The 14,036-nt window shown below is 44.9% G+C and overlaps 2 protein-coding genes across 10 annotated transcripts in view; both read left to right on the top strand.

Annotated features, from left to right (window-relative positions):
* The window catches only part of Pask (PAS domain containing serine/threonine kinase), a 32,278-nt gene extending 22,565 nt beyond the window's left edge, over positions 1–9,713 (top strand). For 2 of the 4 annotated variants that reach the window (XM_031368489.1, XM_031368485.1), the window contains 6 exons: positions 1,948–2,073; positions 2,183–2,317; positions 4,360–4,559; positions 6,494–6,627; positions 8,596–8,742; positions 9,289–9,713. In XM_031368489.1, coding sequence (XP_031224349.1) covers positions 1,948–2,073; positions 2,183–2,317; positions 4,360–4,559; positions 6,494–6,627; positions 8,596–8,742; positions 9,289–9,446 — 900 coding nt within the window. In that variant the 3' untranslated portion in view covers positions 9,447–9,713. The remainder of the gene's footprint in view (positions 1–1,947; positions 2,074–2,182; positions 2,318–4,359; positions 4,560–6,493; positions 6,628–8,595; positions 8,743–9,288) is intronic. The other 2 variants (XM_031368486.1, XM_031368487.1) reach the window with 2 other exon arrangements.
* A 3,607-nt stretch (positions 9,714–13,320) lies between these two features.
* The window catches only part of Mterf4 (mitochondrial transcription termination factor 4), a 60,474-nt gene continuing 59,758 nt past the window's right edge, over positions 13,321–14,036 (top strand). For all 6 annotated transcript variants that reach the window (XR_004118018.1, XR_004118017.1, XM_031368483.1 and 3 more), the window contains exon 1: positions 13,321–13,449. Coding sequence is in view for 4 of the 6 variants with exons in the window: in XM_031368483.1 (XP_031224343.1) it covers positions 13,429–13,449 (21 nt within the window). In the remaining 2 variants the exon portion in view is untranslated. The remainder of the gene's footprint in view (positions 13,450–14,036) is intronic.

Below are 14,036 nucleotides of genomic sequence, written 5' to 3'. Positions count from 1 at the left end.
GAGTTTGAGTAACCACTCAACTCATCGAATCAACCATCGAATGATGTCTTTTCAGCACTTATTTACATAACTGTATTCCTGTTTCCTTTTTTAATATAATGATACACTAATAGATTCTCTTATGCTCATGAAGTCCATCCTTGGTTAGGTATAAGATCTTTCAAAGCATTGCTAGCTTTGATTAGTTGTTGCATGTTCTATTTATTTATTTTTATTTAAAAATTCTTGATTATAGGTCAGATGTGGTAGCATGTGCTTTTAATCCCAGCACTCAGGAGGCAAATGCAGGTGGATCTCTGAGTTCAAGGCTACCCCTGTCTACATAGTGATTTCCAGGACAGCCAGGACTACTTAGAGAGATGTGTTTCAAAGATTTTTATTACTATCGTATGTATGTGCATGTATGATGTATATGTATGGATAAGTATTTGTTATATATTATTTGAGGAGGCCAGAGGAAAACTTGGAAGGGCTGGTTTTTTACTTTCACTGTCTGAGTTCTAGGGATTGAGCTCAGGTTATCAGCTTTTGCAGCAAGCATCTTTACTTGTTCAGCTCTCTTGCCAGCCCTAAACTTGATGATTCTCTAGTCACTTAGAATCCTGAAGAGATGCTGAATTCATTGCATAGAATTTCGGGGGTGGTGGTGGTATTAGACTTGTTTACTATATTTTTGTACATGTATTGTATATATATATTTTTAAAATTACCAGGATATATGTAGGAGTTTGTATTCTTTATTCTTGCCTGGTGCTTGGTAAGACTTGGGTCTGGATGCTTAAAGTTTATTTTAAAAGATTTTATTCTTTTTTTTTTTCTTTTTCTTTTTTTTTTTAAAAATCAATCTTCCTTATGTCTCTGAACTCACTTGAGGCATGTGTGGTAGATCCTGGAGAACGCCCTCCTCTTTTTGTCTTCTTGGTCTGTGTAGGTTACTGGGCAGCAGGCATCTTTAATGCTGTCTTAACCTGCACAGAGGCCGACTGTTGACCTCCCTTCCTGGGCATTGGGCTCCTCTTCAGTTCCTCAGAACCTCACGGGCTTGCTTCTGCCTCTTCTTTCTGAGTTCCCTCACATCTCTCTCCCAGGCAAGTCATGCAAGCCTTCCTTCCCTGATCAGAGTTTGTCTGCTTCATCTAGACCTTATCTCTTCTCTCCAGATGAGTGTGAGAGACTTGGTTGCATAGCACAGAACCTTCCGGCTGCTACTTCTCCTCCACGCTCACCCCCAACCCTGGCTCTTGCTTGGCTTCCTAGAGATCAGCACTTTTGGGCCCTTTTCCCAGTGTCCTTCCCTTGTACCTATCCACTTAGCGTTTCATCATTTCTTTTTCCTGGGCACTCAGCATTCCCTGGTCCGTGATGCACTTCACTCTACTTCCTCAGAGGCTCGCCTGCTTAGAGCATGACAGTGTCTCTCAACTGATACATAAATAGGCATTGTTGGAATTTTGACCCAAGGTGGTTGCTTTACCTGTATTCCTAGCGTTCCGTGTAGCAGCCAATCTGTTAAGTGGCAAGCCTGTCTTGGAGTGGCTGACATGCAGTCTTTCTTTACAATGGAACTTTGTCCCATTTTTGCCAGGTGATGTTTCTCATGTTTACTCACATTTCTCATGATGACAGTTTTCTTTATTTCTCTACTTTCTACCCTTATTTCATTCTCTTGGGGGTTATATAGAGCATCAGGTTTCTGACACTTCTTTTTTCCAGCATTGGCCATGGCTTCTCAGCACCTCCAGGGCCCCCCATCCATCCCATCTTGCCCATAATAGACAAGTAGAAATTGCCAGCATTTTTATTCAGCTGCTTCCTCCCTCTCTTCTCCTGTTGCAGGGACTTGCTACATTTCTTTTTACATGGCTATGGGTCTTTGGGGAGGTAGAAAGGCAGTGGTGGGCACTGGGTTTAGCAGATGGTAGAGGACTCTGTTTTTCTCTCATATAGGTGGTGGTGAAGTTTATTAAGAAGGAGAAGGTTTTAGAAGATTGTTGGGTTGAGGATCCCAAACTTGGAAGAGTTACTTTAGAGATTGCGATTCTGTCCAAGGTGGAGCATGCCAACATAATCAAGGTAGATGCTGATTCTCTATGCACTGTCACCGTCATGGCGCTTCTTTAACATTGATCTGCTGACTGGAGTTGTTTTTAGACAAAGCTGGACCTGGCCTTGTCTCTTTCAGGTTCTGGATATATTCGAAAACCAAGGGTTCTTCCAGCTAGTGATGGAAAAGCACGGCTCTGGCTTGGACCTCTTTGCTTTCATTGACCGCCATCCCTGCTTGGATGAACCCCTGGCGAGTTACATCTTCCGACAAGTGAGAGTGGGCCGGCGCTCTGCGGGCTGGATGTGGGGTGGGGTGTTTGGGCTCCTTGGCTGCAAAGATTAGTGGCATGTAGATGGTTTCCTCTGTGAGCCATTGTTAGCCTTCAGCTATGGGCTTGATGGGGTAAGAGAAAGAGAGGTTGGAAGGAATTGTCCAGGAAGTATATTTTAGTGATTAAAGTTTATTCATATATATATACCAGTCACAAACATTAAACAACAAAGTCGTCATTTGCTGTGAGTTCTGTGTCTTTGATTTTGTGTTCTCACCAGCCATGTGACCTGTGCACAGCCTTAACCTTTTAATGTGTGCAGTTAAAAACACTATTGTGACTACATGAAAAGGCTGTTGGGGTTAAATCAGAGATCATCTAAAGAGGTGTAAAGATTTCAGTTTGAGCTATCCCACGTCAAAAAGTTTGTCTTGATCTGCTTTTGTATTTAAATGTATATGGATCTCTGCTGGAGTTTTAGAACTGGTAAGGTGACCAGCAAATCTGGAAGGAATCTGAGGACCAGGAGGGGGAAGGAGGGTGGAGACAGCGATTCTTGTTTTAAATAGTGAAAAGGCCCCAGAAATGTGGAGAGCATGCATACTTGTGCTTTGGTTATTTCTAGAAAGTGATGTGCTTCCTCATGAAAGCTTAACATTTCTTCAAAGTTGTAAACTCCTGAAAATTTCTCAGACTTCTCTGTGTGTGTTTCAGCCATTATGAAATGCCAAAAGAATGCCCCACTACCCACCTCGCATTTCCTGTCAGAAGATTATGTATTTCTTTTTTTCCTTCCTTGATGTCATTTGTCCATCATCCATCCATCCATCCATCCATCCATCCATCCATTATCTATCTCTTATTCTGTCTATATTTCCTTCTTTCTTGTTGGTCAGAGATGGGGCTAGAGCCTATGGACAGCAGTACTACCCCAGGGAGCAGCCTAGTGTGCAGCTGCATAGGTACCAGGCCCAGCTGGGGCTTGTAGAAAGGAACGAAGAGTTCGGTACAGTTTAGTTGTAGAGAGACATTGCAGTCTTATGAAAAATATGGTTTCTGACTAAATGTGACAGTACACATCTATAATTTCAGCACTGCAGAGGCTGAAGCAGGAGCATAGAGAATTCAAGGCCACTCTGGGCTACATAGCAAGATTCTCCCTTGAACCAGGTTCTCTTGATTGGGCTCCAACATGTATGTGTCTATGTATGCATGGGCACGTGTTCATATATTTATGAATGTTAAGCATATATATATGTTTGCATGTATATGTACATGCATGCCTGTGTGTTTCAAAAAATTGTATATGTAAATATGCAGGCAAGGGTTTGTAATGTATACTTCCTTATTAATTGATTAGTTTGACATGCCATTAACTATCTTTCTGATTTAAAGATTTTTATTTGGAAGTATACCATTGTCTCTAAAGATCAAAATGATTGATTATGTCCATGAAATTACAAAGTTAGTTGCTCCAGTTGCTATCCAAATTGTGGTATAATTAGTCTTATTGAAGGAGACACAGAGTATCTGGGCAATTAGGTGTTATGATGACTGTCTCCCAGAGGCAGAGTGCCTATGTATAGCCTAGTTCCTGCAGAGGCCACTTAATCTACACAGTAGTCAGTGGTGAACAGACCATGCAGAGGAGCTGCTAGGATCAGGATTACCTGCTCCTGCTTTAACCTTGAACTGTAGCCTGCGTCTGGGAGCTGAGGCATCTGCACAGTGCCTGCGCATGCCGACTTGCCGTCTTTGCTCCTGAGATGGTGATGGGGCAAGTGTCTGCTGGCTTTCTTTAGTTAGTAGTAACAGTGGAAACATTGCAAACTCTGCTCTGTGTGAGGCACCGAGATGCACTCCCAGAGCTGCTGTGCCTCCTGTCTCTGCAGAACCACATCTCCAGCACCCAGAACTATGCACTGGAGAATGTTTATCTTTCTTCTGTTGATGGTTTTCTTTTTTTCTTGCCGATATTTAGTGTACATGCATGCTTTACTTGAATTGCTCTTTGAAGTGTCCCCTTTTCCTCCGATCCCAGCTGGTGTCTGCTGTAGGATACCTGCGCTCCCAAGGCATCATCCATAGAGACATCAAGGATGAGAACATTGTGATTGCCGAGGACTTCACGATTAAGCTGATAGATTTTGGCTCAGCTGCCTACTTAGAGAGGGGCAAACTATTTTATACCTTTTGTGGAACAATCGAATACTGTGCACCTGAAGTTCTCATTGGAAATCCGTACGTATCACACGCTCTTGAAGTTAGTTTACCCTCCTCTTGACTCTTACATAAAGCCCATGCATGACTGCTGTGATTTTAGGAAGAAATGGTTTCAGTGTGTGCCTCTTTATTGCATAATGAAGGTAATATTCTGCAAATAAGTGTGCAATAGATAGGTAGTTAGACATGGACATAGGGGGTCCATTCTACTATTTAAGCTTTCTGTTGTTTGTGGTTTGATGTTACAGAAAGTTAGAAAACTAGAAGACTAAGAAACAAGAGTGGGGGCATGAGGAATGGTGGGAAGGCCCTGTCGGGGCTCAGGTGCTTAGATGCTTTAATCTCAGGGGAAGCAGGCTCTGGGGTAAAGGGGTTTGGTGCTCTGTAGTTGGGGAGCCTGTGGGCCATAGAACATGTGTGCAGGGGCTGCATAGAAATTGCTGACTGTGGTTTATACTGTGCATGCAGGGATTGTGATCTTCACATACAAACTGAGGCGTGAGTGTATAAAATGATTTCTTAAATCACATTCACACAGTGGTATCTCCCACCTCTACCTGCACAGTATTTGGTGAATATATATTATTTTCTCAGGAAGAGAGTTAGTGGTCAGAGCAACAGAATGTTTAGCTCTACATGGCCTTACAGAATAGTGTGTAGAGTCACCAGGTAGGTATGGTCAAAGCTGGATGTCATGTTGGGCTTGATCAGGTCCAGATTGTCTACTCAACCACTACCACACCTGTGTGAGAAACCTTCAGCAGTGGGGGCAGGGGTAGCCAGGGCCCCAGGCCTGTGTCTTCTCATGGCACTTTTGAAGTCACAGAAAGTGAATGTTCCAGTAGCTTTCACTAACTTCTGGAGCTTGCTCTTCCTAACCTTTTGCAGCCACATTCATGCCAGGCTGGTACTGTGTGCAGCATGTCTAGGCTTTGCACTACCACAGAGAGTGAAGGGGGCCGGGAGGATTTCTGCGTGTGTGTGTTCAGAGCTGCCATAGCAAGAGATGATGGAGTTGGTGGAGTTTCTCTTCAGATCTGATTTCATTACCACTGTTCCCTAGTGAGTGTCCTGTTCTGGTATCGTTCTGTAGTGGTTGAAATGTAGTCAGTATTGAAGAGGAACTGCATGTAAACTGGCTCATTATACATGCTTTGTGCGGCTGGTCTGCTGTTCCACACTCAGGCTATGGACCTCCCATCTCAGTGTTCAGAGGTCTGTGTACTGTGCCTTCTGCCTGTCTCTTGTCTGCACTGTGCCTTCCACTCCCTGTCCATCCTTTTCAGTTGTACGTGTGCTGGGTCTGCTTATGGGCCTCTTGGGTGGGACCTTGTCTCATTCTACGTCCTTCCACATCGCACATACACACCTGCATCTCATCAGGCAAAGCCTTTCTGAAGAACATTTTTCCTTCTTCATATACTGTACTTCACATATTACACACACATATATATATATACCTTTCTGCTCCAGGGGTCAGCAATCTCAGGCTGGCTAAAACCAACCTGCCAGGAAGCTGGTAGCATAGGCGAAGTTTGGATAGCAACACCTCACATCTTACCTGAGGCAGGCTCTTTCTATCAGGCCTAGTTCCTGATAAGCCTCTCCATCTTACCATTCATTTCTCTAACCCATTAGCTCTCACTACGTTTCGTCTCTGCTTTGAGCATCTCTTCCTCTCATGTTGTTCTGATGCTGCCTTTGGCTCCTGAGGCCCCTAGTGAGACCAAGTTGTGGTTTGCCACTCATTCATCTGCTCTCCTCACCTCTGGGAATCCCTCTTCCTGGTCATACAGAGGGTCTCTTTCTTGGGACAACCCTGAGTGGACTGTGAGAATGTGAGTTTCTGGCTGGGGTTGGAAGGCTCTGGCACTTAGGGTTTGGGGGCTACCTCATTGAGCTTTGGAGTGAGTGCAGAGGGGCTCTAAAATGTTCTCCTTTCCTCCTTGCAGCTACAGAGGACCAGAGCTGGAGATGTGGTCTCTGGGGGTTACCCTATACACACTCATCTTCGAAGAGAACCCCTTCTGTGAGGTGGAGGAGACCATGGAGGCAGTCATTCATCCCCCATTCCTGGTTTCCCAAGGTGAGCATGAGTGCCAGGTGGCAAATGATAGCACTGCCAGGCAACTTGGCCCTTCTGTTTCTGTCTGCTCTGTCTGTACTGATGACCTCTTTGGCCTTTCTTTTTTATTTTTCTAACATTTTGATCTGAACATAATAATTTAAATGTGACTCAAAATCATTTTGGTAATTTTTATACTGTTCCTTGGATCTTCAAGGCCCTCTTGGGAGTGATACTTAGCTGTCAGTGACATTTTCTGTAGCAGCATCTATAAGGTCAGATGCTTAATGTAGGTCAGAAGCCCCATTTGTGGAGGAGGGTAGTGTCAGTGCACAAGGAGACTGATCGTCAGCAGCTCACGTGCAAAATGTCAGCCATACCATGAGCCCTGAGAGCAGATGTGAGAGCACCTTGAGGCCAAGTGGTACTGTGTCTGTAATGAACGACAGGGAGGCAAGAGGCCAGAAAGCTTCCCAACCTTGGAGCAGGCACCTCGGGGGCCTGGAGCAGGCACCTCAGGGCCATGGAGCTGGTACCTCAGGGCCCTGGAGCAGGCACCTCAGGGGCCTGGAGCCTCTCAGAGCTCATGGAGCTGGCAGATGTGTCAGGTGTCAGCTGGGGCCCCTTCCACTCTGGCATCCTGTGGGCCCTTAGCAGTCACTTACTGGGAGAACCCACGGTGGCAGATCTTCAATCTGCCTTAGCCTCTGTGTAGGTTGGACACCTCTGTTTTAAGAATCCCAGATAGGGCCTTAAATAACAGATTTCACAGTTGCAGGAGCTGAAAGTCTGAGTAAAGGTGGTGGCTGGTTCAGTTCTCAGTAAGACCTCTTTTTGGTTTGTAGATGGCACCTTCTATGTCCTCATGCTGGAGATAGGGAGCTTGGTCTTTTCTGCCTCTTAGGATACCAGCTCATCTGTCTTTCCTAGCCGTGACTTCTTCAAACTCTCACCACCTCCCAACAGCTTACTCCTTGCACGTCACATTAGGGTTGAGTTCCCCAGCACACGTACTTTGGAGGGGGTGTACTCAGCTGTAGTACATTGGAGTTGGAGCTTTACTAAATTGTGACTCCCTAAGATGCTGCGGTTTATGTGGTGGACTGTTCTGTCCCACGGGTTCTTATTACACAGATTGGGTTCCTGATGATGAGGCTCAGGGAGGCCCTGGTCAACACGGACATATATTTGGAGGAATAGGACCCAAATACAGATCAAGGTTGGGGTCCTGTTAGAGCTCAGTCTACTTCCCCACAGGCTGATTTGAGGTGCTTCAGCTGGCTACCATTTTCTCTTGCATGTCCTATCACTCACAGCCAGAGCTCTTGTGTCAGAGTTCGGGTTTCTGTTGCTGAGATAAAACACTGCGACCAAAGGCAACTTGGGAAGGGAAGTATTTCAGCTTACAGTTCCATGTCACAGTCCATTACTCAGGGAAGTCAGGGAAGTCAAGGCAGGAACTAAAACGGCTAGAACCTGGAGGAAGAGCTGATGCCGAGGCCATGAGCAGTGCTGTTTACTGGCTTGCTCCTCATGGCTTGCTTAGCCTCCTTTTTTATAGACCCAGGAACACCAGCCCAGGGATGGCACCATTCACAGTGATCTGGGTCTTTCCACATCAATTCAAGAAAATGCCCAGCAGGCTTGTCTACAGGCCAGTCTGGTGGGGGCATTTTTCTCAATTGAAGTTCCCTCTTCCCAAATAACTCTAGTGTGTGTCAAGTTGACCTAAAAGTAGCCAGTATACCTTGTAAGCAGACAGTCTGAGCTTTGAGTGAGCTGGATCTCAACTTATACACTTCTACTTTGGAGGCGATGGTTCATAAATGCATTTGCTGAGTATGTCAGTCAGGCTTTGATGCCCTAGAACTCCTGGCTGCCTCCTTGCTGTGGGAGGCTCTGTGAGGCAGGAGAGCTTGAAATCTACAGGTCTGTGATGTGTTCCATTTGACTTTGGCCTGGATTCTCCTGTATTCTTTATGTCCCTAGAACTTATGAGTCTTCTGTCTGGGCTGCTGCAGCCTTGCCCTGAGCAGCGAACCACTTTGGAGAAGCTGATCGTGGACCCCTGGGTGACACAGCCTGTGAACCTTGCTAACTACACCTGGGAAGAGGTGTGTAGGACCAACCAGCCAGGTGAGAAGTCTCAGTCCCCTTTCCTCTTCCCCTCCTTAGTGTCTTTGTTTGGGGTGGGAAGGTAACCATCCATCCTGGGTGATACTCCTTCTGTCCTAAATCCATGTGTCAGGAATTTGTGGCTGGCCTGAAAGATAGGGCTTGATTATGTAGAGACCCTTAGATGCCACTTGGGCTCAGAGTGTGGGTATGGACCATAGAGGGAGGACAAGTGCTTATAGTAGCCCTGCCGGAGGAGTGGGAAGGCAACAGTTTGAAGAGTCAGTTAGTTGTCTACTCCATAGAGGGATAAGGGTACAGATGCTGACCATGATGCTGTGGGGCTCCATGGGGGCCATGTGTTTTTAGACAAGGCTTCCTACCCCCAAGTCAGAGCCCCTGGGGAACCAGGATGGAGATTAGCATCCCCCTTCACTAGCATCTTAGCAGACTCTATACTTCAAGAATATCACACTTGGGTTTCAGAAGCCACTGCCTCTCATTCTGTTGTACTAAACAAAATTTCTTAGAATTAGCATGCAATGTGTTATCTTCTTTGTCCTTCAGAAAGTGGCCTGCAGTCAGCTGTAAGTCTGGAGCTGGGGAGTAGGAGTCCAAGTGCAGTGGCTCAGACAGAGGGTCTTTGTGGGCCTCCTGTTCCCAGGGAGACTCCTGGTGACCAGCACTGCTTGCATCTTGAGGACCCCTCTTTGCCAGTCGGCTGAGCAAGCTCTCCTGCTCTTCTCCACTTGGTTTGGGAAATTGTATGGATTTCAGGGCTTCCTACCTGGAGAAAGGAAGTTGTGAAGAAGGGTGAATTTCCCTTCTATAGATTCCTGTGCAAATGCTACAAGAGCCTGCGATACTATTTTTCTTAGGTTTATAATATAGACTTGTAATTCATGTTTTTTTTTTATAACCTTGAAAATCATTCTAATGTTCAATTACATTGTGCTATTAAAGATCTTTAAGTTGTAAGTCTCAGAAAGACATATGGAGTGTTTAAATTCTCTATTTTTGTTCTTTGTTCTTTGCTTGTAAGTTTTTGAGACAGGATCTCACCATGTAACTCTGGCTGGCCTGGAACTCAACTTTGTAGACCAGGTAGACCTTAAACTGACAGATCTGCCTGCACTTGCCTCCCAAGCGTTAGGATTGAAGATGTGTGCCACCATGCCCAGCTCTTTTTGGTAGGTTTCTTTCCCACTGACTTGGTACATGTGACATGTGAAAGATGTGTGGAGTCTATAGAGGTGGTCAGACAAAAATGGCGAGAACATTTATTTATTTTCTTACACATTTTCTAAATTAAAGTTACTTAGTTAACAGTTACACTGGCTGGGATTGTATGGGACATGAGAAATACTTGGCTTTCTTTGCTTTTCCATTTGTTCCCTATTTACTACAGCTAAAGAGAAATCTCTCCTGGTTTGGCCTGCGGGTTCAGGCCTGTTAGCCATCTGTCAGTCCATAATGCCCTATCAGTACTTTCAGATGTCCTGTGACTGGCTCAGCTCTACTTGGTCTATGTGACTGGTTCTAACTGCGCCTTTGTGTCTAGTTGAATGCCTTGAACCCTACCAGTGTCTGTGTGTGAGGGTTTCTAGGCCCAGTCCCCAGAAGTTAGTGACATTTTAGCTTTTGATTTTAGATGACTTTGTTTCTAAGAATGAAACAAACATTTTCCCTTGTAGTCTTTATTACACACAGAGCACAAGGTATTGCAGAATTGCAGATACTCCAGACAGGAGTACAGCAGATACAAAATCCAGTTTTCCAAGAACCATTTCTATGTTAGAAAAAAGTCATTAAAGCTTTTGGTTATAGTCGAATGCCTTATGGGTGTTCTTTGCAGAAGAACAAAAACAGAAATAAACAAAGCCTTAAGTCTTAAATTGTGAGGCAGCAGCTGTAATTTTTCTCATGGAATTTCAAATCTGATTCAAGAATGAAAAGTTTTGTGAGGACTGAAGATGCTGCCAGATTTTCACAGTACCCTGTGTTTTAGCTACCACTGTTTCAGAGCTGGCTGACTTGTTCTAGATTGTTCTCAAAAAGGTGGAGAGGCATAGATTTTTCTTAGGCTTTAGATGTAAAGGCTTAAATAACATTTATTTAGAAAGAAAATTAAGACAAAAATAATTCTTTAGTTTTATACAGATTACAACTTTCCTGTCCTATATAGAATCTTTCTGTCAAAAGATATGTTTGAACACTTGCGCACTAGACCATTGTCTAGCACAAAGCAGTTATGTGCTTATCGATGCAGTAGCCAGATACTGTTTCTCAGGAGCAGCTGATAAACCAGGAAGAAATACATACGGCTCAGAAGTGGTGGGATCTGGGCGGCTGTTAGAAGACAACTTCTTCCTTTTACTGCTCTCCCCTTCTCAAAGTTTCCCAGGCTCTTTGCCTGAGCATGCCTAAGATGCAAATTTAGTGCATGGAGATGGGTTTGGAACCTTCAGTGCTTCATCTCCTGGGGAAGCCAGACCTCTAGGCTGAGAGGATTCTGTTGGCATTTTCCCTGTAATTTTATTACTTGGGCTATGTTCTTTTAAAAAAAAAAAAAACAGGCAAACACCTTCATGTGTGTGTGTTTGTGTGTGTACACGTTTGTATGTGAGCTGTATGTATATGTGCATATTTGCGGTTACAGTTTGTCGTCTGTGACTTGCTTTGAGACAGGGTCTCTCCCTATAACCAGACCCACATTCTTTTTGGCTAAACTGGATTACAGGCATTAATGGGACCACATCTGGATTTTGATGTGGGTGTTGGGGTCTGAACTGCAATCCTTATGTTGGTGCTATTCACTGCCATCTTGTCAGCCTGTAAAACATTTGACTTTTGGTGTGTGTGGCTAGGTATTCATGCTGAACATAGATTTTTTTCCCCCCTCAACATGATATTTGTTATTGAGTCTTTGGGGGTTTCACATCATGCATCCAAATCCCACTCATTTCCAAGTCCTTCCATGTCTGCCTCATTTCCAAGTCCTTCCATGTCTGCCCCTCACCCTTGTAACTCCCCCCCAAGAAAATAAAAATTAAAAATAAAACATTGAATTGCTTTGGAGCCTGCAGTGCATCACAAAGTATAACATTTTGCTCAGACAGCTTTACTTGCAAATGTTCATTGCAATGAGTCATTGGGCTGGTTCAAGGCCTCTGGTTTGAACAGATTTAAAAAATATATTTATGGGCATGTGCTCCATTAGTGAAGGTCAGAGGACGAGTGGGTATGGGGAGCTGCAGCTGCCACCCTATATACATATATATTGAACACCTGGTCTCCGGTCAGAGCAGAGAGCATTGAGATAATCAAGCCCTTAGTTGGAGAAGCTGAGTGCCTCTAGTTTGTGATGCAAGCTGGCATGATTTTCCTGCAGCCTATTGTGCTTTGCCACGTAGCTGATGCTGATTGGGACCAGGGAAAGTATTTAACCTTTGAGAGCTGGGGTTAGAGGGACGATTATTATGAGCCGGGTGGTGGTGGTGCACGCCTGTCGTCCCAGCTACTTGGGAGGCTGAGAGGAGAGATTATTAGTAGAATAAAGAGAAGAAGCTAGCTAAGGAAAGGGATTATGATTATTGGGATAAGTAAGAAGAAGTAAAAAATGAAGATTCCCGATTAAACTGCATGGAGAAGGGCTCGTTGTTTGCCTCCTTATTTCCACTGGATGGGGTAAGGCGGCCGACAAGTGGGTTTGCTTCTTCACGTTTACATGGATTCCTAAGATCAAACTCAGGGCATCAAGCTGGTGTGGCATGTGTCTAACTGCTGAGCCATCTTGCTGACTAAACACAAATCTCTAAACAATAGAATTTACCAAATACTTTTATCTGGGTCAGGATCCAATGTTTCAGGAAGAGTTTTGGGCTGTCCTGAGGACTTATTGCCGTATTACAGTGTCCATCAAAAACTACCGACCCCAAAGATGAGCCCAGGAACACAAATTTGGTTGCTCCAAAAGATTTTCCACCATGTAGTTAGGTGAAATATTACCAGTTACGGAATAAAGCCATAAATCAAGGCATTTAGCAGACACATTGGTGGGGACCACAGATGAGAAGGATAAGGCAAAACTAGGAAAACGCTTAACTCAGTCTTAGGTATTAACTGATGATACTATTAGCTTTTGGATTGGTGAAAACCAGTGTTGGTTTAGGAATATATTTTAAAAGCATTCACAGTCACAACGCTGTTAGGTTAGACGGGTGGACGGTGAATGAATTTCAAAAAGGCTAAGAATAATCCATGATAATTTGGTTCTGGTCTGCAGGATCCTAATTCCACAATTACAGCGTTAGCTTATTTGGCCTTGTACAATCTTTAACACAGGTGATTGTTTTTGTCATATTCTCCTCCTCCTCCCCACCGGCCCCAGTGAGTGTAGTTTCGCAACAGAAAACGATGGCGTGCGGTTCGGGGTAGTTTAGTTTGACCTATACTTTGCAGAGCAGTTTTAAAACCCAGTAGTGTTGCCTGTTCCTGGTGCAGCTGAGTATGTATGCCCGACTAAGGGGAACTGCACCTGCAAGCTGCAGGGGCTGGGCATGAGCACATGGGACCACCCGCTTGGCTGCGTGCGGAACCAAGAACGCCGTGCCTGGGGAGTGCGGCGGACACAGATCGGAGGCCGGACGTTCTGAGCAGGGAAGCACCGCCTTTTCCGGTGTCACAGTTATTCGCCGCTTGGGTTCCATGGCTTCGCTGGGAAGGCAGGTGAGTTTACCCCAGGTCCTGCGCTCACAACGGCTGTTGGCGGGACGTTCAGGAGGCACTGACGCTGGTTTTTGGTGTTCCGGTCTGGGTACCTCGTGGCAGTAGCGCTCCCGGGTGGCGTGTGCACAGACAGTCTGGCCCTGATATAAGCTTCTGGCTTCTCCGGAGTTTCGGCCAGTGTGCTGCCTAATGGCTAGGGAGGCCAGGACCACCAACAACGGCAAGAGAGGGGAGGCTGGCCAAGCTAGAGTGTGTTTGAGACCAGTCTGGCGGGCACCGGATGCTCTGTGCTTAATTTGTTATGTGCTAGTAGTCCCAAACACCGAGAGCTACTGTGTACAAATCGACATATTCCTTCCCCCCAAAATATTCCTTCCTTTAATGGAAGGGATCCTTGAAAAAATTATCCTTTGTCGGAATGAAATTAGTTAGTGTATCTGGCTGGTGGCTAGTCTGAAGTTCAGAATTTTCAGCCAAATATTATTGCTTGTGCTCTCTATCTTCAGTATGTAGATACCACTTAAGCTCCAATATCTTCAGCAAGTGCGGTTGTTTGGGTGCTAATTTTATTCTTTTTTTTTTTTTTT

Source organism: Mastomys coucha, unplaced genomic scaffold (assembly GCF_008632895.1).
Source record: "Mastomys coucha isolate ucsf_1 unplaced genomic scaffold, UCSF_Mcou_1 pScaffold14, whole genome shotgun sequence".
In the NCBI taxonomy this organism is placed as follows: domain Eukaryota; kingdom Metazoa; phylum Chordata; class Mammalia; order Rodentia; family Muridae; genus Mastomys; species Mastomys coucha.
Note: the sequence above shows the minus strand (reverse complement) of the source record. Positions and strands in the feature narration are given on the sequence as shown.